The 24270-nt window shown below is 34.8% G+C and overlaps 1 protein-coding gene across 1 annotated transcript in view; it reads left to right on the top strand.

Moving 5' to 3' along the window:
- The window catches only part of Fam83b (family with sequence similarity 83 member B), a 60183-nt gene extending 36948 nt beyond the window's left edge, over nt 1-23235 (top strand). The window contains exons 2-4 of the mRNA XM_076860076.2: nt 11289-11453; nt 12138-12262; nt 20925-23235. Of these exons, the coding sequence (XP_076716191.2) occupies nt 11289-11453; nt 12138-12262; nt 20925-23235 (2601 nt within the window). The remainder of the gene's footprint in view (nt 1-11288; nt 11454-12137; nt 12263-20924) is intronic.
- Nucleotides 23236-24270: the final 1035 nt, after the last annotated feature.

Below are 24270 nucleotides of genomic sequence, written 5' to 3'. Positions count from 1 at the left end.
TATACTAAGCAAAATAAGCCAATCCCAAAGAATTAAAGGCCAAATGTTTTCTCTGATATGTGGTTGCTAATTCACCTCCATCCCTTTTATTCCTGCTACCACTGTCCACATTGGGATTTTTATAGAAATGGGGACTAAAACCTCATTCCTCTGCCTGCTATTAGCTATTTTACTTATCCTATATATGCTAACATATATATTAATCTTCTTAAGTGTTGTTTTAATGACATTATTCTTTAGTTGTAAAGTTTCAAGTGTTCCCTGTTGTGCTTTGGGGAATTTGTAGTTAGCCTGGCATTGAAGGATTTCCTTGTCATCTGGGCCAGGTTTGCCTTCATAATCTTTCTAGCTCTATTGCTAACTCCTCCTCAACATAATTCCATTTCCTACCAAAATCAGTTCCCTAGCTTCCGGGCTGCTTTGCCTCCGAGCCTTCCTGAAGGCTCAGCTCCTGTTACCCAAACTGCTCATCTCAAACACTATCTACAGCTTTCTTAATGCATCTGGACTCATGACCTGAGTCTTTTTCTTGCTTTTAGTGTCCTTCACTATTTTTTTTTATTATAACAGGTACTCCTTTATATCACTAAATATCAAGTAAGGCAACAGCTTTCCCAAGCCCCTGTGATTGGAATTCTCACTGTGCACTTCCAAGCAGGAGGGACAGTTTCTTAATCTGTTTACTGTTACTGAAAAAAGGCTATCTCCCAAGAGGTGCCAGGAAAAATACAAAATACTATAGTCAGTTTGCCAAGATCTAGATTCTGGACCTTAGGCTTGATAATTGAAAGCCTGATCCATAAATTCACTTTGACTAAGCTTGGAACATTGATGTCTGACAACAGAATGCCATTTTACAGTACCAATTGCAATGGCGCAGTGTCCTAATAGATTTGTTTTATCCAGCTGGCTTATTTTCTCTTTGGAGCAATATATATACACAGTTAGCCCCAGAATAATTGAAGGCATAAAATCCAAACAAGAAGAACTCATGTGATGTTTAAAATGCTTCTGGCTCAAATGCCATTACTAAACCAAGTTTACCAAGCCAACAGTACAGAAAGATCGAGTTCATGCCTTTGGATACCCACACTTTCTTCTGGATAGTACTTAGATGAATATGGGCACTGTTTGTTTGCATCGGTGATTCTACTTTATTTCCCTGGCTTACGAACTGACTGCCATACTCTCATACTGCCATACCTACTTTTGTATGTGTCCCTCTTATTCATTTGATTCTTATCACATCTTGCACATTCTCTCTTCCAAGGGACTTTGTACTCCAGTGTTTTGATCCACTATGCATCGACCCTGAATTCTTAGAAGTGTCATTTTCCTTCATTCATAAGATATGAGGGGATGCTTCTTATTCTCAGGTACTAGTGATACAAAATTCTTAGTTAGATGTAATTGTTCCCTAAGTTTGGTCATATTTTTTATAACCAGTTATTCTGATTTATAGTTTTATGAATGAATGATTCACAAAATGATGTGCTCCTTGAGGACAGGCTGCATGTAAGCACTGCATTCCATCCCAACAAACATTCACTGAACATCTGATATTTGTATACCATTCCTACCTCAGAAGGAAATACACTCAGGTTAATATAAACTCAGTTGTGGAAATAATAATAAAATGTACATTCTAAAAATTCAGATGTTTTAATTTTAATCCAGATAGTTTGTGTAGAAAGTTTTCACATAATTCTAAAATGATTTTTAAAAATTTTCCACTTTTGAATATTCTCTTCCTAATGGTTTCTTCCTATATTTGAGTTCTTTTTTTATTTCAGTGCCATATGCTATATATATATATATATATATATGGTTAATGAAAATTTAAAAGCCAGAGAAAATAATGTAATAATGATCTACTCTTTTGCAGTATTTTTATGTTCTTGGTCAGAATTTTGATAAGTTTTCTTTGGTTCAAATTGATGATTTAAAATAATAGTTATCATACATTTATTTTCTCTATTATAAGTTTTCTTGTAAATATCACTTGTTAAAATAACCAGTTACATGCATTACTATAGTGCAAAACTTAAAGATTAATAGCAAGCTATTAAGAAATTAAGTAGAATAATGTTTATTACTTTTAATGTATGGCCTTTGGTCGTTATACACACACACACACACACACACCCCTCTGTTTTAGCAAGTTGCCTTCTATATGACTGCTCACTCGCTAAACCTGCTTAAAATATAGTCATAATTAAATTTATTTCAGTTTTTTTACTCTAAATTTTGATCCAAAATTATAGATATTTATCTGTAAAATTATAAAAGGAATAACATAATTTTAAATTTTAAAATACTGACAATGGATTGTAAAAACTTGTATCATTTTAATTTTTCTATAAATTTGACTTTTATAATAAAGGTGAAAGTGAAGTTAAAAGACATAAATAAATATTACACTTTTATACTTCATTCCTAGTGAAGTAATACTACCCTGTATCCATCTATTCTATATGCCCTGAAATATTAAAGTACTATGTAGCATGTATGTTGTCTTCAAAACATTATGAATGTATCATGATTTCTCAGCAGTCTATGATTGCTTTGGATGAATATATAAACTTAACTTTCTGTTTTTACAAATGTTTCTAGAATTTTACTAAAATATAGCCCTGATTCTTTAGTAGCAGCACTTGAGAAAATATTAGCATTTCTAGTTCTCTAATGTTACATCTGCTATCTCTATTTTATAAATTTTTAAATAAGTTTGTTCTTTAATTGATACATAAAAACACCAAAATTATGCATTTTAGTGGGGTACCAAGTATTTGATACATGTACACATAGTATAATTATATTAGATTTCTCTCTTCTAACATTTATTTATTTATGGAAAAACCACTCAAAATATTCAAAACATTCAAAATTTTCTTCTATCATTTTGAATGCACAGTACATATTCCCTATGTATAGTTTCCCTATTATGCAGTAGCATGCCATAAATCCTTACACCTATCTAACTGCAACTCAGTATCCACTGATCAACCTTTCCCCATCCTCTCTCCACTTTTACCAGCCTCTGATTACTACCATTACTGTTAGCTTCTATGAGGTCAACATTTTTTAGATTCCACATATGTCTGAGATCAGGTGGTGCTTGTCTTTCTGTGCCTGTCTTACTTCACTTAAAATAAAGATCTCTAGTTCCATCCCTCTTGTTGCAAATGATGAGGTTTCTTTCTTTTTATGGCTAAATAATATTTGATTGTGTATATGCACCATGTTTTACTTATATGTTTTCAGTTGAGGGACATGTAGATTATTTACATTTCTGGCTATTCTGAAAAGTGCTGCAGTAAACATAGGCATACAGGTGTCTCCTCAACTCACTGATTTCACTTTCCTTTGTATACCTACACAGTAGTGAGATTGCTGGATTATATGGTCATTCTGTTTTTAATTTTTCAAGAAACCTCCATTTAGTAATGGCTGGAATGATTTACGTCCAGCAATAGTGTGCATGAGTTTCTTTTTCTCCACACTCACAGGAATTGTTATCTTTAGTCTTTTTGATAATAGCAGTTTCTCCTTGAGTGAGGTGATAACTCAAGAGTGCTTTTTAAAAATTATTTATTTTAAGATATTTATTTGAGATCATTTTTTGATTTGCATTCCACTGATTATTAGGGATGTTAAGCATTTTTCATATAGCTATTGGCCATTTTTATGCCTTCCTTTGAAAAATGATTATCTAGTTATATTGACCATTGTTGTGGTATTGGGGATTGAACCCAGTGCCTTACATATACTAGTCAAGTGCTTGACCACTGAGCTACATCCCCAGCCTTATATTGACCACTTTTAAATCAAGTTATTGGTCTTTTTGCTAGTGAGTTTTGGAGTTCCTTACATATTCTGGATACTGACCTGTCAGATGTACACTTTACTAATATTTTCTTTCATCCATAGGTTATCTCTTCACTCTGGTTGTTTCTTTTGCTGTGCAAAAGTGTTCAAGTTTGATATAATGACATCTGTTTATATTTTCTTTTTCCTTTGCTTTTGAGATCTTGTCCAAAAAACCCATGCCTATTCCATTGTTCTGAGTAATTGTCCTCTGTTTTCTTCCAGTAGTTTCATTGTTTGGGCTCTTAGATTTAAGTCTTTCATCCATTTTGATTTGAATTTTGAAACTCGTGAGTGAACAATGTTTATTTTAAAGAGTGTGGCTGTGATACTCCTAGAGTTGAGTTGTGCACAAAGTTAGAGGCATTATCATTGTTAGCTGGTTGGACAGAATCTGCTTTGTTACCCCTCCTCTCCTTTCCAGCTTCAAATGATGGAGCTCTGAGGAGACTCTGTAAGGTGGACTGTTCCTGTGGTCACACACCTTGATCATCCTAATGCAAGGAAAGTTGGGGACTCCTGAGCTCAGTTCTTACCAACACTACCTACTTTATCTAGATCCTCTGATCCCTGTTGAGACACTTCCCAGATCAAGTTTCAGTAAAAGTCACTTTGGGGGAAGTAATGGGAAAATGAGAACATGTAAGAAGGTTAAATTGCTGAAATTAGTAGAACTGACACTCTTTATAGTTTCACTTAAGCCTGTTTTTCTTTCCTCCCAAGTTCTTTTAGACTTCTTCACTAAACGTCATTTTCAAAAGCAAAGGAGCCTACTTGTACAGTGCTGATATAAAAGTTTACTTAAATAGAATAAAAATAAAAGCATATTTTATTTTTAAGTACTTTATTTTGAAGTATAGTTGGTCACTAAAGTCATGCGAAGAATGTGGGAAATAACATCAGTTTCTCTCTGAGTTGCATCCATATGTATCAGTTCTATAAATTAGTGCCGTTGTCCAAACATACCCCTTTACATCTTTTGGCTGTTATTATAATACTCTAGATTTTTTCCCCACCTTTACCAAGTGGTAATTGATCAGATTTTTGAAAGGTATCTATAATGCACCTTGTAATCTGCTTGTTGAATAGTGATATCTAGATTTTTGTGACTTACAGGTGTCAAATCTTTGTTGTTTCCCACTAGTAATATATAAATCAGTTTTGAATAATGAGCCCCTAACATGTTATGGGTGAATCAGTTTTCATGGTTTAATATATAAAAATGAAGCTCTGTAATACATTTTTGTGGTGGTTTGTAATTTTTACTGTTCATATAATTTTAGCTGTCATAATCAGTTGCAATGTAGAATTTCAGAACCTGGTATATGTGAGATCTTCTCTGTTTTAATTAATTCATTATATACAGAGCTGTTCCAGTGATTTCTCCAAGACCACTTAATTTATGGCACACGGAACTATCAGATCTTACTTAGGCTGCACAAGAATTAAAGCCAAAGATACTTATTCTTTGTCTCAGTCTTTTTTGTTTTGTTTTTTGAAACCCATTTTGCACATTATTTTTGACAGTTTTTATAGATTTAAAAGTGATTATTTCTCCTTTTTAAAAATATTTTTTAGAAAAATAAATAAATAAAAAAAAATATATTTTTTAGTTGTCAATGGACCTTTATTTTACTTATTTCTATGCGGTGCTGAGAATCGAACTCCATGCCTCACATATGCTAGGCAAGTTGCTCTACCACTGAGCCACAACCCCAGCCCCACATTCCCCCTTTTCTATTACTCAATTCTTAGAAGCTTTCCAGTTGCATTCAATTTAGTTATAAATACAGTTATTTTAAGGCTCCATTAATCATTTTTTTAATTTGAATTCCCTATTAGATTTTCTTATGATGAGAAAAATAAATTCTCCTGTCTCTATTCAATAACCAAAGAAAACTGAATCCCTTCAAATGAAGCATAAAAGATATAATATCCCTTTTTGAGGATGATAATGACAGTTGTGTGACTACAGAACATTAACCTGAGGTACACCTACATTTCATTAAATATCTAGGTCATACAAAAGCATATTGCTAATAGCTTTGTGTCCTAATAGATTACAAAGAGAAAAGCAATGTAAGATTTGAAAATAAAATGCTGAAGATAATGCAGTGTATTTCTAAGGAAATGCAAGTATTCACCATCAACATTGTAATGAACATTTTCTATCAAATTTGTCATCCAGTTTCCATTTGTGCATGTGTATATATTGCTGGGGATTGAACCCAAGGCCTTGCTACTGTTCATGTTTCTTATCACTGGTTTCTACCACGAAGTTTTTTTTCCAGTGTACTTACAAATATGAACATTACAATAAATGTCATTAGACGATCTCACAATCTCTTCATGAGCCAGTAGAACTTAGATGTATGCATATTATTATTAGACACATTTTTCCAAGACACTGTTTTGACCAATATTCTCTTTTTTAGGATTTATATTGTTCTATGGGTCAAATCTAAACATGTATCAGATTTTCAAGATCATTTATAACCTATATAATTCTCTGATTACATTTATTTTATGCATATAAGCATTGTGATCTTTGGATTTAACTTTAGGTGAATTCAGTACATATTTGTTAAAATATTATCATCATCTTCATTCTCATCTTTGCCTGTGTGTCTTTGCAATGCTAGTTTTCCAGCTTAGATAGCTAAAAATAATCTTTATTCATTATTTAAGGCTTATCCTTGAAGCCCTGTTTGTTTGTTTCATTCTCCTGTGCTCCTACTCCTAACAACCATGCACATACAGACTGAATTTTTAAATTTAATACTGTACTGTGAGAAAAATAAGTAAAAACTAATGTCCTTGAATCACGTTCTCTGAAACTACTAAAAAATATCATGTTTCTTTCAAATGTTAAAATCGATGCAGGATATCTTTTAAAAATTTTTCCAAGTCTCATGATGAATAGACTTATTTCAATTTATCAGGCAAGAACAAAATAAGAATATAGAATCAAGAGAAGAATTTAAGGACTATATACTGTTGTGGTAGTTTAATGAAAACCATTCAACATAAATGGATTTTGTGTTGATATATAATCAGTCAATGTACCTTTTGAAAGCATTATTCTAATCTGGCATATATTTTTCTTTGATTACATATAGTCATTATGGTCATGTCTACTGCACAGTGTAATTTAAATAACTAGCTGGGCAAGTAGTAATTTCAGATAAAATTTTGAATACATTATTTCTAATCATTACTCTTCCCAGAATGTAATCCACCATAAAGAAGAACTACATGTTATGTTACCTGAATTGTTCTGTAGTTCTTTTGTAACTTTTCACTACATTGAATGAAACCCTGACAATTATCAAGAATATGAATAGCAATAAGTATTGGTGAGGATGTGGGGAAAAGATACACTCATACATTGTTGGTGGGACTGTAAATTAGTGCAACCCCTTTGGAAAGTAGTATGGAAATTCCTGAAAACACTAGTAATAGAACCACTATGTGGCCTAGCTATTCCACTCCTCAGTCCACTTCCAAAAGATTTAAAATCAGCATGCTACCATGATACAGCCACATCAATGTTTATAGCAGCACAATTTACATAGCCAAGCTATGGAACCAATGTAGGTGCCCTTCAACAAATGAATGGATAATATGGTGTGTATACAAATGGAATTTTATTCAGCCATGATAAAGACTAATATGGCATTTGTTGGTAAATGGAAACTATCATACTAAGTAAAATAAGCCAGTCCCCAAAAGTCAAAGGTCAAATGTTTTCTCTGGTTAGCAGAAGCTAATCCAAAATAAGTGGAAAGGGAAATAAAAAAAAATACAGAGAGGAAAAAAAGGAAGCATAATTTTAATAAAATAGAGGAAAAATCAGTAGACAAAGAGGATTAGGGAGGAGGAAGAAGGATGGGGAAAAGGAAGTATAGTAGAGTGAATTGACCATATTGTCATATGCATGGATATTACATGGTGAGTCTTGGCATCAAGTGTATCCATAAAATACTAAAAAAAAAAAAACAAAAAAAAAACTGTAAATGGATTGAAGAGGGCTCGGTGGAGTAGAGTTAGGGGAGCAGAGGTGGTGGGAGGGCAGAGAAAAAGAGCTAGGAACTGAATTGGAGTTAGTTATGTTCCATGCTTTTGTGATAATTAAAAAAGAATATTGTTTTAAAGGAAAAAAAGAAATAGAAGACCCACAAAGCATCCTGGCTTGTTTAACATTAGATAAACTTGTTGAAAATGTATAATCTAATCTCCTGGATGCTGACTTGGTGTATTATCTGCATGCAAGAATGACTGTCATCTGTTTTACCTTTGATGTGAATCATTCAATGGCTGAGTGACTTCAATTACTTTTTTATAAGCAAAAATCTTTATGTATCCTGGTAATATGTTTTTGTTCATTCCTAAAGTCTAAAATAATTTGTTGTAGGAGGCTATCTGGTAAACTAAAAAGGAATTCTTAGGTACATAGATTAAAGAATATCATGTTGTATAGCAATAGAAGTTGTTTTGAAAAAAAATATATATATAAATAAATGTGTGTTGAATGTTTTCTTTATGTTATTGCTCATATATTATTACACTACTCCTTAATGCATAGAAATTACATTAGATCAATAATTGTAGATGTGTTTTGAAACTTCATATATTTGATATTATTGAGAATATTTTCACAATCTAGATGAGATTGTTTTTGTTAGTTTCTCCCTTCTGGTGCCTCATACCAATTCATTAATAAAAAAGAAATGAAAGACACCACTTAGCATGGTAGAAATTGTTCTTCCTGCAGACAGTCTGGCTGAAATTTTTCACAGCTAGTGTGAAGAAGGTCATCTCCTGATACGACCATGGTCCAATATTTTGTTTAAATATAGCAAATAAAAATGTCTTTATATTACCAATGACTCAATCCTCTTCTAACATATCCTGATGTTGTCATGTGTCTGTTCCCATGCTATTCAATTCACTTTCATTTTTTGATGGCTTTCGACCCTACTTCCTATTACTCTTTTTGACACTTACCTTGCCTCAATTCCTGGCAATTGAAATGTACAATGTAAGAGATCTTTCTATAAACTTACCTCCTTGTCTTTTCCTGATGATCTTTTCCTAAAATACCTTAGCCATTGACTCCCAGTCTCATATCCTTGAAGGTAACCTGCAGATCCTCCCTAATCTAATTCATGCATCCCTATCTGACAATACCTTCTGCTTCTATTTCTGCCTTCCTGACTCTGGTGTATGCTTTTATCAAACATTTGTCTTTTTATTTTTTTAACCTCACTTTATGGAAAGTTTCAAAAGTAGAAAGAATAATACAAAGAGACCTCCTGTATACAGTAAATCATCCTCAAAAATTATGAATTTATGGCTAATTTTATTTCATTTTCTATAATGTGAAGTAAATACAAGTCAAGATTTTTTTCCTCTGCGACCATATTAACCTGTATATTTAAAAGATAAGATACACACTAAACCTAAACACACAGAATTCCTTAACATCTACCTGTCCTTTAAAACCAGAAAAACATTCAACTCATTGATCTCATTTCCATTTCTCTGTCTCTCACAGTCATAGCATCTTGTTTCCACTCTATTTCCAGCCCAAATGACTAAAGATTAGTCATTTATGCATACCTTCAATTCCTCTGTCCTTTCTCAAGTTGTTACACTGTATGGCAGGACCACAGCCATTGTTAAATCAAACTCTGGCTATTCCATGCCTGCACACCTGCAGCTGAACAAGGCCGGAGAATAAGTCACAATCATTATTTATATACTGTTCCCATAACAATTTTATCACCTGGTGAGTCCTTATGCTAATCAGCAACCAGACTCTATTTTCTTAGTTGATTTCCTTTCCTACCCTTCTAGATGACTTCTTGGTATCCTTTCCTCAGACCTCTAAAATATCTTTCTACAGCTTCACTCTCAGTTGAGGACCACATTTCCCACAACACCAAGAAAATCCACTTTCTCCAGTGTCTCTAGCACATCCCATCTCCTACCGGAAACCGAGTGTTTGTATGTGGCCTTTAGGCTTCATAGGATCATTTGCTGGTTTGTACAATAAATGCTATAATTCCTTTATTTTTGCACTAGATTCTATCCCTCATTAACCACTCAGACCCAAAGGCCTTGCTCCAGGAACTCTCCTCTTCCCACCTCCCCTCCCACATTCTCTTGCATCATTTATTTCCGCTCTTTACTGGAACATTTTAGTAGCATATACATGCTATTATTTTTCTCACCTTAAAACAAAACAAGTACAACTCCTCTTGACACAACTTGACCTCTGCAGTCTTGCTTCATCTCTCTGCTTCCTGTTTATAGCCAAATTATAAAAAACATAGTTGTCTTTTGCGGTTATATCCAGTGTCTGTCCTCCCATTCTCTCCCAGACACCTTCCACTAAGGCTTTTGCTCTTTTCATTAAATTTGCATGTGGGCTAGCAGTAGGATTTGGTGCTCCTAATACCTTCCTCCTTGATACTGTGCTTGGATTTCAAGATGCCTCCTTGTTGTTACCTTCTCTTGTTTTAGCCCATTTTAACTTTGGAGTGTCACAGGATTCATTCCTTGGTCTTCTATTTATCCTCTCTCCCTTGATGACTGGGATTCAATTATCTCCACACCATTGACACCTAATTTACATTTCTGGCCCAGACCTCTCTGCTCAGCATTCTATTTGGATATCCAGGCCCCTCAAACCTAAATTTCCTTCTTAATATTGCACCTAAAATTTACTGTACCTGCTGTCAGTTCTGTCTTTGTGAGGCAAACAGTTTTAGACTTGACCTCCTTTGCCTTTTTTTCTTCTCTTTACATGTACTCCATTCACAAGTCCTTGTGGCTCAAATAACCAGCATCGCCCATCACAGACACCACCATCTTGGTCCTCACCATCACCTCCTGTTACAGTTGTCCTATTTCAAACTTTGCTCCCACTCCTAAAGTCTGTTCTTTTTTTGAGGGGTGGGAGGGGGACCAGGGATCAGACTCAGGGGCACTTGACCACTGAGCCACATCCCCAGCCCTATTATTTGTTTTATTTAGAGACAGGGTCTCACTGAATTGCTTAGTGCCTTGATTTTGCTGAGGCTGGCCTTGAACTCTTGATCCTCCTGCCTCAGCTTCCCAAGCTGCTGGGATTACAGGCATGCCACTGCATCTGGCTCTAAAGTCTATTTTAACACAGTATCCAGAACTATGGATTTAAAACATAGACTATTATTGTAACAATTCAGCATATATGTTTTTGCTTATTTTTAATATATTTTTTATTTATATACAATGGCATACTTATTAGTATATGATTTATGTATATATATGTACATATTTAATTGTTTTCCATTTTGTCCAGTTTTTACTGAAACTAAGGAATTTCTTAATCTTTATTATATATCTGAAATTGCTTCCTATCCTTTCTTTAACAGGTGATTGCTTTAGTGATGGATATGTTTACAGATGTGGACATTTTCAAAGAAATAGTGGAGGCATCAACTCGGGGGATATCTGTGTATATTTTACTTGATGAGTCCAATTTTAATCATTTTCTAAATATGACTGAAAAGCAAAGTTGTCAAATTCAACGTCTCAGGGTAAGAATTCTATTTTTTTCTCAGGCATTTTTTGTGCATCATTTTCTTTTCCTTCAGTTTAAGTCATGCTAAGGTTGATCATTCCAAAAATAAAAAGAAAAAAAAATGTTATGTATACTTAAGGTGATACAATGATTGATCACAGACAGGCCCCCTGGAGCTTTTCAGAATATGCCTAAAAACACATCCTTATATAAGGATTTTCTTAGTTAACTTTGCTAGGATATTTAATGCTTCCATTTTGCAGGTACAACCTTGATCCACTGACAGGAGCAGTGGCTATGACTCAGCACGTATTGCTTGTCAAGATCATTTGGCATACTGTTATCACTTACGTTTGACTTTTGAAAGGAAGACTGATTTTAATTTGTTATTTTATCTTCATGATGCTATAATTCAAAAGGATTTGTCACAATCGGATCCTAAGTAATTAATAAAATCATTCTGTATAAATATAAAGCACCATCTACCGCTTCTTTAAGCTATATGGAAATGTATTTTATAAGTGATCGTTTTTCTTGAGTAATTTTTGAGAGATTTTTTTCACAATTTTTAATGTGTTTTAAAAGTTGAATTTAAATAAATGTTTTTTGTTATTAAGGTTTTATATTGATATATATTTGACTTTTCAAAACATCTCCTTTCTAGCCATAATTTAAAATGTATATTTACATATAATTCTAGAATATTCGAGTGCGAACAGTAAAAGGTCAAGATTATCTTTCAAAAACTGGGGCAAAATTCCATGGAAAACTGGAACAGAAATTTTTGTTAGTTGACTGCCAGAAAGTGATGTATGGCTCTTACAGGTAAGAACATTGTGTTTGTTTTCAGCATTATCCATCATTTAAATAATTGATTAAGTTTCAAATTTTTATACAATCGACTTAGCTTGCTCTTAAAAACAAGAAAGGAATGCTTGCACAGAAGATTGGAGACCATGTTTCACTCTTGGTCCTGCCTCTAAAGGGTTAAGACTCTAGGCAGATCCCATATTCCCTAGAGCTTCAGGTTCTTCTAGAAAATGAGGAGTTTGACTAATATCTTAGGTTCCCTACAGCTCTATAACACTACCCAGGTAGTTTTTCTCCTGTGAAAACACTGTACAGTGTACATTAAGTAACAACTACTTATAAAAATAGAAGCTCTTCACTGCTTTGAAGAGACTGTTGAATAGATTTTTCTTATTTTGGTGTTATTCAGCATCTTATCACACTAGATAGGCAGCCCAATCCAGGTCAGGCTTATCCAGAGTAGGCACACTTGTCGGCATTCCCTTTTAAATCCTGGCATCAGTCCTGCATGAGATACAGGATGAGGCTGTGTGAACAAGCAGATAAAAGTACCTGCAAATATCTGTGTAGTGCCAGGTCATCAGGGCAGTGCAGATTCACTGTTAAAGATGAGAGAGACCCCAGAAGAGAGGTAGATATAAATAGGAGTTGTGGGGGGCGGGGGAATCCATGGCCTCTTTTTTTAAATTTTTTTAATTTTTTTTTTAAATTAATTTTTATTGTTGGTTGTTCAAAAGGCCTCTTTTTCTTAAAGCTTAAAAGATCCCAGGAAGGAGGAACCACACTGAAATTGATGGCCCCAAGCAAGTCACGTAATTTGGTTGCACTTTGATTTGCTGAGCTGAAAATAAGGATATTCATAGGACTTGCCTCATGACATTGTTATGAAGATTAAATGAGTTAATGCATCCTAAATCCCTAATCTTAGCTATTATTTTAGGGCTTTGTTCTAACTATTATTTTCTGCTACCATTCCCTTTAAGCTCAGTGAGTTTTTTTGTTGTTGCTGTTTGGAGTTCCAAGTGAACACTTGTTAAGAGCAGAAATTACAATTAATGCTTAAAATTAATGAGTCCTTTTAAAGTCTTATTATATGTGTATATATTTGTTCAGACCCACTTAGTTTTAGAGTTTTTAATTAAAATTGCAATTAAAATTGAGAGCTTATTTGACTCACAGAATAGGATTTTCTTATTTCAGTTCATCATAATTAATGCTTTATGTTTTTAATATTTAACTTGACTTTTAAGATTGTCTTCAATAGGAAATTTTACCTGAACTTTGTTTTGCTACCACTAGGTATTAATAAGTGCCCAGTGTTCAGATAAGTGTAGCTAAGCTGCTTTATATTGATGTGGGGAAAAACAGATAATTGCAATCACCAAAACCAATAAAAAGCAAAAACTCTATGTCGTTCTATCTATATCATAGGTTAGAGCTATAATTGGAAATGAACATGGAATTCCTAGGAACAAAGATAATAGCAATTCACTAAAAATTCTAACAACTTTATTCTCTTTGTTTCTTCAAATTAATTTTGATTATACTTCTTTAAAATTTAGTGGTGGTCAATCATTTTTATTTTGTTTTTCTTGACTATCATAGATCTTTTTTAATGTTAACAATATTTTCATGGATTCTGTTGGAATACTTACAAACTAGTTTGATTTAAAAAAGTATCTCCTATACTTTGAAAACAGCCTTTGTCTTTCATAATCTGGTATTGCCATTATTTTCCTCACAGGCAAATTGAAAAATGGCTTCTTTAATTCAAATTCTTTACTGTGAGATGTCACATGGGTTCTAAACTCCCAGCCAGAAGGGCCTGGAATTTGTATTCACACAGTTACACATCTGTCGTGTGACAGCTCACACATCATGGTGATAGTTTTTATACAATAGGCTTTTGCCATAACATGATAATAACATTGATGAGATAAAACACTTAAATATTTTTTAATCAAAGTGTGTAAAAATATCTTGAATTTGATAATTCCCATTTGAAATTTTCATATAAAACCCTGAAAGGTATTTAGTAAAGCATTTTCCACATATTGAATCAAGAAAGAATTTGATGAGCTTCTATTTCTTAAATCTTATGATCTCTATAAAAGTTACTTCCCAAAGACTCACTGAAGTTGGTTTCTCTCCAGTGCCATTTTTGATCAGACATGAAGATTATCACATTTGAGATTCATACTACAACCAATATACCATCACTATGTACACCCCATGAATTTTACTTTTTAACACCCTGCCAGGAACCCAGAGTTTTTAATCCACATTTTGATATGAGAATTCATAGCCACACTTCCAACTGCATGACTAATATACATCCGTGTGTGTTTGGAGGAGGTGGGAGTAATTTTTTAAAATCAAAGATTACTGAAAGTTGTGTAATACAAAACAGCATTTCTTGTTTTTTTATCTGTACTCACTGTTGCTTCTGACCTCTAAATGTAATTATTCACTTCCTTGAGCTAGTTCTTCTGATTCTTATTCCATTCCTTCAATAATGTGAGCATACTATTCTTTCTTAATTTATCAATTTCAATTATTATATCTTGGCGTTTCATTACAGTAAATGAGGAATTGTATTCCTCACCCATTCACATTCACTTTCCTTTCTTATCTCCAGTTTCTCAATATAGTTTTATCACACGTTTTGCTCAATGAAAAGTCCAGGATTGTCAGGAGCTGCCCTGAATGCAGGCGCCTTTAAGTCCTGATGCACTGTGGTTCTGAACAATTATTGTGTTCAGTGTGGCAAGGCAGTGCCAGGTCACAGTAACTTGGGCATTACCCCAGCATGGATCCAGGAGTAGGCCTCACCTGGTGGGGTTGAGTTACACTCACCTGTTCCTTTGTAATCCCTATCCTTTTGCCCCTTTTAGGATAGAATGTTCCATAGAACCTCTCCTTGTGTGTCCCCTATAGAAGAATAAAGAATTCTAGTGGCTCTCTCTCTTTCCACTGACCCTTATGGTTGGAGAGCCATCACGGATTTTGAAAAGATAGTTCTGTGTGTTTGTGTGCTTTCTTTGTCATTTTCTTAAGTTGTTGGAATAGATAGATTTTGTGAACCCAGCATTAGGTCACCAGCTAGGATAGATGGCGATATATTCACATTCACTTTCCTTTCTTATCTCCAGTGTCTCAATATAGTTTTACCACAAGTTTTGCTAAATGAAAAGTCCAGGATTACATTATTGAAATTCTGTCAAAATTGATCATTGTTGAGCCATGGAGTAATTTATGATATATGTCTTAAGAGTGAATAATGGCTATTTTATTTTTGCTTTTATTCATTGTTCTTGTTTTATCTCTATTGCTATTTTTCCAGTTGACCACACAGGTTTTGCAGCAGATGAATGATTTTTCCAAATACTGAGTAGCTGACAACAATCTGTGATTAACCTGGCCTCTAACCAGGAGCACAATTAGAGCCCTCATATGTCCCATATTCCTGGGTGGTTTGATCTGTGATCTGTGATTTCTTAAATCCTACTTTTCTTTGTTTTTGTTTCCATGTTTCTGCTTGTCTCCCAAGTTTGCTCAAGAACATTTTAAACCCCCAAATTTATAATTCTAGGTGATTTGAAGCTTAGTTTGAAATGGAATTCTTGGCTGAATCATTTTCCTCCAAGTTTGGAAGGTATTATAATCAAATTTACTGTTGAGAAGTCTCAACAATTATTATTCCCATTCTTTTAATGTAAGTCTTTTTTTTTCTCCTTTCTTGAAGTTCTAGGAAGTTTTCCCACCACCCTAATTAGTTTGTTCTAATCTTTATCTATTCTCTTTTTTTCAGTTTATTGAGGTATAAAGTTAAATTGCTGATTTAAGATCTTTCTACATTTTTAATGTATGCATCAACAGCTTTCCCTCTTGGAGGTGTTCTCACTGTATTCCATAAATTTTAATATGCTGAATTTCCATTTTCATTTGTCTCAAGGTATTTTCTGATTTCTCTTGTGACTTCCTTTGACCCATTTGTAGTTCAAAACTGTTAATTTGCAAATGTCTGTGGACTTTTCAGTTTTCTTATGCTATTGATTTCTAGTTTTATTCCATTATAATCAGAGAAGGTACTTTGCATGATTCAAATCTTTCTTACATTGTTAAGACTCCTGTTTGACTTTAATATGGTCTATTCTGGAGAATATTCTATGTCCATTTTTTTTAAAAAAAAATAGTTGTAAATGGACACAATACCTTTATTTTTGTTTATTTTTATGTGGTGCTGAGGTTTGAATACAGTGCATCACACATGTGGCACAACCCCAGCCCTTACTGAATGTCAATTTGAGAAGAATATATATTCTGATTTTGTTGAGTGTTCTATGTGTGTTTATTCCACCCATTAGTCCATAGTATTGATCAAATTATCTGGTTTTTTATTGCTCTTCTCTCTTGTTCTATTTTTCAAAGTAGTTACTAATTTTTTATCCACTCAATTTTGCCAAAGTTTGCTTCTGAATGATTGATGATAAAACTGATCAGAAGTTGCATAGAAAATATTTATCAAAGTTGAACTCTCAATTGAGTGATTGTCTGGGGCCCTGGAAGTTTTATAGAAGGATCCACACATGTCAACATACGTAGCTTGTCTAGGGCTGTTCAGTGTTTCCTGAGAATAATCTCTTTCCATGACCATTTAATAGAAGGGGGCAAAATTTGGAGGTGATGTGGCACTGACCAGAGGTGGGGATTTCCTTTTGCAGTCTGTTTCTGCATTACAGAAATAGTCTACAACAATAGCAAACTGGAAAAGGAAATGGGGGCCTGATAATTCTTGTTTTCTGCCTCAGCTTCACCTCGGCCTTGTGCTGTTTAAAGATTCTGAGCTAAGAACCTCTCAGGATCACTTTCTGATGAAAAGGTTGAAGGAATGGTGAACGGAGAGGGAAGAGAAGGGAACCTATAAGCCCAAGACTTTCTGTCAATCTCCATTTCTCTGTTTTTGTGACTTTAATAAGCATCCTGTTTTATATCACTATAATTGAATACCACATTCTGTGTAATTTATAGAGAAAATAAACTCATTTCTTAAAGTCCTGGAGACTGTGAAGTGCAAGGTCAAGGGGCTGCATTTGGTGAGAGCAGTCCCACTGGTGGGGATTTTCTAGAGTCCAAGGCGGTGCAGGGTATCACATGGTATAAAACTTGATAGCTTGAGTCTTTCTTCCTTTTCATATAAAACACTAATTGCACCATGGGCATCCACCCTCATGACCTCATCTAAGCCTAATTACCTCCCAAATGTTCTGCCTCCACATACATTAGCATATGACCTTGAAGATTAAGTTTCCAGCACATGAATTCTGAAGGACACATTCAAGCCATAGCAATGACCTACCATCTGTTGTACCCTTTACTTCCAACATTGAATCTATAAATTTTGTATTGGCCCAAATGGCTTATTCCCATTGGTACTCAACTTGCAACAAACTTCCTCTGAATTGCTACCACTTTTCCTTTGGATTTCTCTGCTTCAAAATACATTGAATATTCCCACCTGTTACCTATTACCTTTGCTGTCTTCCTAGTAGTATAAAGGAAAGAAAAAGAAATAAACATGCTTAATAAACAAATTTAACTGAAACCCTTTAAACTTTCCACAAATATAAACATCTCTGCCTTTTAATCTTCTGTGACTTAGAAAATAATAATTCATTTATACTTTCATGTGTTTGTTTATAGCAAATAATTTTAAAGTGTCTACAATATGCCAAGCACCATTCTTAACCCCCTGAGAATATAGTCCTCAACAAGGTCAATAAGTTGAGAGAAGTTTTATTTTAATGAGCAGGGAAGACAAAGAGAAAACAAAAAATAAAATATTAGATAGTAATAATGAAGACTGGAGCAATCAGACCAGGGAAATAGGACAAAGCATGATAACATGGCTACTTTGACTAGAGTGATTAGGAGTCAGTCAGTCAGGGGCTATCAGAGGGAAGAAAGTATCTTCAAAGAAACAGTAACAACAAAAATCCTGGGACATATCATCTGGCGGAGCTATTATCTCTAGAGAGAAGACCAATGTGGCAGGAACATCTTCTACAAGGAGAGAGCTCTTCAAGGTAGAACAGGAAAGAATGTAGAAAAGGTATTCTATTAGGCCAGGTAAGGAGGAGTTTGGATTTCATCTTAAATAAATGGAAAATTCTATGTAGGAAATATGACATGACCCAATTCATATTCTGAATACATCACTTTTGCTACTGTTAATTGGAAAATAAGCAAATGTAGAAGAGCCAAGTTAGCAGATGACGCCTCAGACTAAGGTCATAGGAAACAGGAGAGATCTGTGATTGATTTGGGAATCAGAGTGATTAGAACCTGCTTTTCTTCTTGGTTCTGGGAAAGAGAGCATCAGAGGTAGCTCCTGTTTTCTATCTTGATCGCCTGAAAGGATGATTGAGCCATTGACTTAAATAAGTAAGATTGGGGAGGAAACAGGTTGTGCGAAGAGAAGCATTGGATGAGGATCCATGACATCTTAGTTTTATAAAGTTCATTAAAATTGCAAGTTTAGATTGCAGTTTTCCAGAGATAAGGAAGAGGTCAGCACTGGTAAAACAGATCTTATTGACATTTAGATAATACAAATTACCAAGGATGAGAGAGGAACACAGGAATCTGTCCCCAAACCCTACAGAATGCCCCTTTTCTCCAGATTCTCAGATTTACTAATTAAACATGTTTAATCAAATGTCTTCCTGTTCCCTGAACTTTTATTAAAATATTCTGATTTACTGAACCTAGAAACTTTTTCCAATTGTCATACATTTACTAGTAGCAATATCTTCTCAGGTTCCTAAACTCGACGGCTGGAGGGTATTTTCACTTCATAACCTATAGACATTCTTTATGGCATGAAGACCTGGTCCTTTCTTTTTCCTACTGGCTCAAGTTTTACTCATTATTCCAATTTCTGCTAAAGTCTAGACTCTTACCTTATTCTTCATAGTAACTACAGTTCCTCATCTTTCAATCCAAATTACAAACAGCCACTAGAAAAAAAGCAGTTCTTGAAACATCTCTTTTTACTGTAAATTATCCAATTTCAGAAACAAGTCCTAAGCAATCCAACGTTCTGCTTTGCTTTCAAGACTTCTCTCCCTTGCTTTCACAACTGGTTCACAAAATCCCTTACATAACTCTTTTAATCCAACTAAATATATTTAGTTCTGTGTTTGACTGAAACGTAGCTATTATTGCTTCCCTTACTTTTCCATATGTCTCTTTTTCCACACAAATTGTCTTCCCACGTCTTTCATGTCTGAACTTCTGAATATCTAATCTCTGTCAAAATTTTGCTAAGCTCCCACTCTCTTAAGGGATTTCCACATACTTTCCAGTTATTTATTCCATCACTTGATTACATGTTGTATTCATATCTTCAATTGAATTGAAAATTATTTATTGACTTTTGTACCATTTCTTTTAAGTCATCCTTGTGGCTCACATATATTCACATAAAAAGCAGCTGGTAAATATTCTTAAACCACGCATTCCACCAGCATAACAGATAAACTTGAGCATATCAGCATAGCAAGATTCTTAAGTGTTATATTGTTGTTTTGTGCATTTTAAATTATTACTATGCAGGTTTAAAAAAATCTTTATATTTGTGTTTGTTGTTGTTTCCCTCTATAGATAGTAAGATATTTTAATGTAGAATGTGTCTCTGTCTCATTTCTCTTTTGTATAAACCCCCAATGTGTTATGTACATAGCATATGCATGGCATATTAGCAATGCATTTTTTTCCAGCATAGTGGTTCTTTATATCATCTATGTTTTCAAAAATCAAATTTAAAATTTGATAGAAAATTTCAAGAGAGCTGTCACCTCTAAAGGGGGAAAGGAGTTGAAAGTTCCATAAAGTACTGTAAGTCATTACAAACTTTAATGTCTTATAAATTGCATTCTATATTAAAAGATCCTGATTGACATTTTTGAATGGTATGGCTTATGAGGACTACAGTTACTAGTCCTGTGTACACTGAGTACAGGGAAGTATGCCCATTAGTGATTGAGGCAGCTGCCTATAAATCCTGTTCACAGCTCCCTGCAACCTAAATTACACTTGCTGAGTAAGCCACAGAGATAACAGTCTGAAGGCATTGAGACTTTCAAAATACATGCATTAGCACAGGCCCATCTTGCATTATTACATCCTAGGAGCATAGGGTATTGTAGCTATTATACTATCTATGTCCTTATTTTGGACTTGGGGAAAGTGAGGTCCAAGCTCATGTGGCTATATCTCTGCAGAAGCCGGGCCTCCCAGCTTTTCCTCCAATACTGGCTTTTCTATACCCTGGCAGGATAGTATATGTGAAATATAATATTGTTTACCCCATAAAATCTTGGTAGGCAAAGATGAAAAATGCACAGAAAGCTTTTCTCTGAGCTTCTGGAAAGTAGTATAAAAAACTCTTGAGTGGATTTAATACCAGAAGTTGAGTTGCTTTGTTCTTTGAACATAGGAGATACCTACATTACCAGCATAAATAACTGAAAAATTCTATAAACTATGCTATCCAAGCAGAACAAACACAAGTATTCTTTTATTAATATTAAATGACATTGTAGAACTATATATTATCATCATAATTTTAACCTAGCAAAATTATAATTTTCTTTCTTTCTTCTTTCTTTTTCAGCTACATGTGGTCATTTGAAAAAGCACACCTCAGCATGGTTCAGATAATCACAGGGCAACTTGTTGAGTCCTTTGATGAAGAATTTAGAACCCTCTATGCCAGATCCTGTGTCCCCAGTTCATTTGCTCAGGAGGAATTGGCAAGGGTGAAGCATGGCAAGGCACTCTGGGAGAACGGCACCTACCAGCGATCGGTTTCTTCACTAGCTTCTGTTTCCAGCCAAAGAAACCTCTTTGGTAGACAAGACAAAATTCATAAACTAGATTCTAGTTACTTCAAAAACAGAGGGATATATGCCCTAAATGAACATGACAAATACAACATAAGAAATCATGGATACAAACCTCATTTTATTCCAAACTTTAATGGTCCAAACACAATCCGACAGTTTCAACCCAATCAAATAAATGAAAATTGGAAAAGACATAGTTATGCTGGGGAACAGCCAGAAACAACACCGTACCTGCTGCTTAATAGGGCTCTGAATCGAACCAATAATCCTCCTGGGAATTGGAAGAGGCCTTCAGATAGTCTCAGTGTGGCATCCTCGTCGCGGGGAGGCTATACAGGCCACCATAATACACCTGCCCAGAGTTTTGCCAATCGGCTTGCCCAGAGAAAGACAACGAATCTTGCAGAAAGGAATTCGAATGTGCGGAGGTCTTTTAATGGGACAGATAATCACATTCGCTCTTTACAACAACGAATGCCAACCCTCGAGCACACCACTAAATCATTCCTGCGCAACTGGAGAATTGAATCCTACTTAAATGACAATTCAGAAGGCACACCTGAATCAAATGGCTCCGCTTTAGGTGACCGATTTGAGGGCTATGATAGCTCTGAGAATTTGAAAGCCAATGCCGTTTATACTCACTCTCGGCTTCGCTCTTCTTTTGTATTTAAACCAACTCTACCTGAGCAGCAAGAAGTAAACAGTTGTACAACCAGCTCTTCCAATTCAACTATCGTTGATTCCCAGGGAAGTGACACACCTAAAGAGATCCCAGATACCCCTCCAAGTGTACAGCATTTGACAGAAAAACCTTTACCTGAATCAATCCCCAAGCTCCCAATTCAGTCAGAAGCACCAAAAATGCATACCTTGCAGGTTCCTGAAAACCAGTCACCAATCTTAAACCAAACTACAAATGCCCACGCAGAATCAAACAACTATATATATACAACCTTGTGTGTAAATAAGCAGGCAGAAAATCTGAAGAATCAACAAAAAGAGAATCTTCTTAAAAGACGCAGCTTCCCATTCTTTGACCATTCAAAACCCAATTTAGATCATGGAAATAGTAAGCATTATGTATATAGTACACTTACCAGAAATCGAGTTAGACAACCAGAAAAACCCAAAGAGGATTTGCTAAAAAGTTCTAAAAGCATGCACAATGTGACCCATAACTTGGAGGAGGAGGAGGGGGAGGAAGCCTCTATCAAGAAAGATGGTCCAAGTGGCACCACCACGAAATCAATTTCCATGGCTGCTTTACTTGATGTGAATAAAGAGGAACCCAACAAAGAACATGCATCAAAGAAGGAGGTAAAGGGCTCCCCAAGTTTTTTGAAAAAGGGATCTCAGAAGTTAAGGTCATTACTTAGCCTTACCCCAGAAAAGAAAGAAAATCTATCCAAAAACAAAGCACCTGCATTTTATAGAATGTGCAGTAGCTCTGACACATTAGTATCTGAAGGTGAGGAGAATCAAAAACTAAAGAAATCAGAACCAAAAGCTGATTCATCTCCTAGAAGAAAGCGTTCTTCCTCATCAAATTCTCAAGGCAGCATTCACAAGAGTAAGGAAGATGTAACAGTTGGCTCAATTCAGGGGATGAATCCTCCATCAGATGAAAGAGACAAAATAATACCTTCCCCAGGTCAAGTTGAAAGAAAGTTCTTGGAGAGGGCAGGAGATGCCTCTGCCCCAAGATTTAACACTGAACAGATCCAATACCGAGATTCAAAGGAGGTGAATACACCTGTTGTTCCTGAAAGAAGAGCTACCTCTTCTCCAAGGCCAAAGCCCAGTGAGCTTCTCCGAACTCATTCAACTGACCGGCGTGTTTACAGTCGATTTGAGCCATTTTGTAAGATCGAGAGCTCTATGCAGCCAACAAGCAGCATTCCAAATACCAGTGTAAATCGCCCAGAAATAAAACCCACAACGATGGGTAACAGTTATGGCAGAACCAGCCCAATGCTTAATTACAATGCTGGTGTTTACCGCTCCTATCAGCCAAATGAAAACAAGTTTCGAGGGTTTATGCAAAAGTTTGGAAACTTTATCCACAAAAACAAATGAAATGCTATAATTTCAAATAGCTATTGAAATATAAATGAATGTAGCTATAAATACTTGTCCAAAAAACACAGTGGATAGTTGTTATAACATGTGCACAGGTTTCTGTAATGGAAGAACTGTGGGTGTGACTTACATGTTCACCAGCATAGTAGTGTACAGCAGTTATTGTTCTGTATGATAAAATTAGTTGTGCTTAATTACCCTATAGATAGACTTTCTCTGTAAAGACATGATTTTAAAATTGTAATGGTAGAAAACAAATGTAAACTAAATTGTTTTCTTCAATCTGAAAAATCTTAAGTGTTTTATTAGAAACTTGTGTGAACAGGTGGTACAGAGATTTTGACCATTCATTCCAAAGTCTGTGTTTTTGAAAAAAGAATATACTATAAAAAAGTGATGCTTTATGTCTTTATGATGTTTTCACATGTTGAAATATATAAGAAAATGTGATAAAGCCTTTTTTGTTTTTAATTAACTTTAAATTTACAGGATAACTTGTCATGTTTTATTAGCTTTACTGTGGAGCAGTGTACAATTGTTTGGGAAAGAATAGTAACATTTAAACTATATAGTTCACCACAGTTTTTGGTTTTGCTTAAGTGTTTGCAAAGTATCAGCCTCATGTGTACAACAATACTCATAGGATCCTGTTTCAAAATCTTTTAAAAACCATCTTGGATGTGCCTCTTTCCAGTTTGGACCCAGGCAGGCTACACACCCTGCCCCCCCCCCCCCAATTAACTATCCATCTTCTATCATCATGATTTAGTCAATTTATAGCAAGCCAGAAACCTAGACTATATATCCTACTTTTTCTAACATATAAAGACTTCAGAAATATAATATCCTGCCTAAATTTTTATTTTGGTTTAACATAACAGTACTGAGATGTTTTGCTTGGAAAAAAAAATTTGCTTTTTGAAAAATGTGAGCCAAATATTATATGACAGCATAGTGCTTTTACAAGAGTACCCTGCTGAAAGTGAGAACTAGGCCTAGTTTTTCCATTACTGTAGGACCTGGTTGGTTTTT

This window comes from Callospermophilus lateralis, chromosome 6 (genome assembly GCF_048772815.1).
Source record: "Callospermophilus lateralis isolate mCalLat2 chromosome 6, mCalLat2.hap1, whole genome shotgun sequence".
Classification (NCBI taxonomy): domain Eukaryota; kingdom Metazoa; phylum Chordata; class Mammalia; order Rodentia; family Sciuridae; genus Callospermophilus; species Callospermophilus lateralis.
Note: the sequence above shows the minus strand (reverse complement) of the source record. Positions and strands in the feature narration are given on the sequence as shown.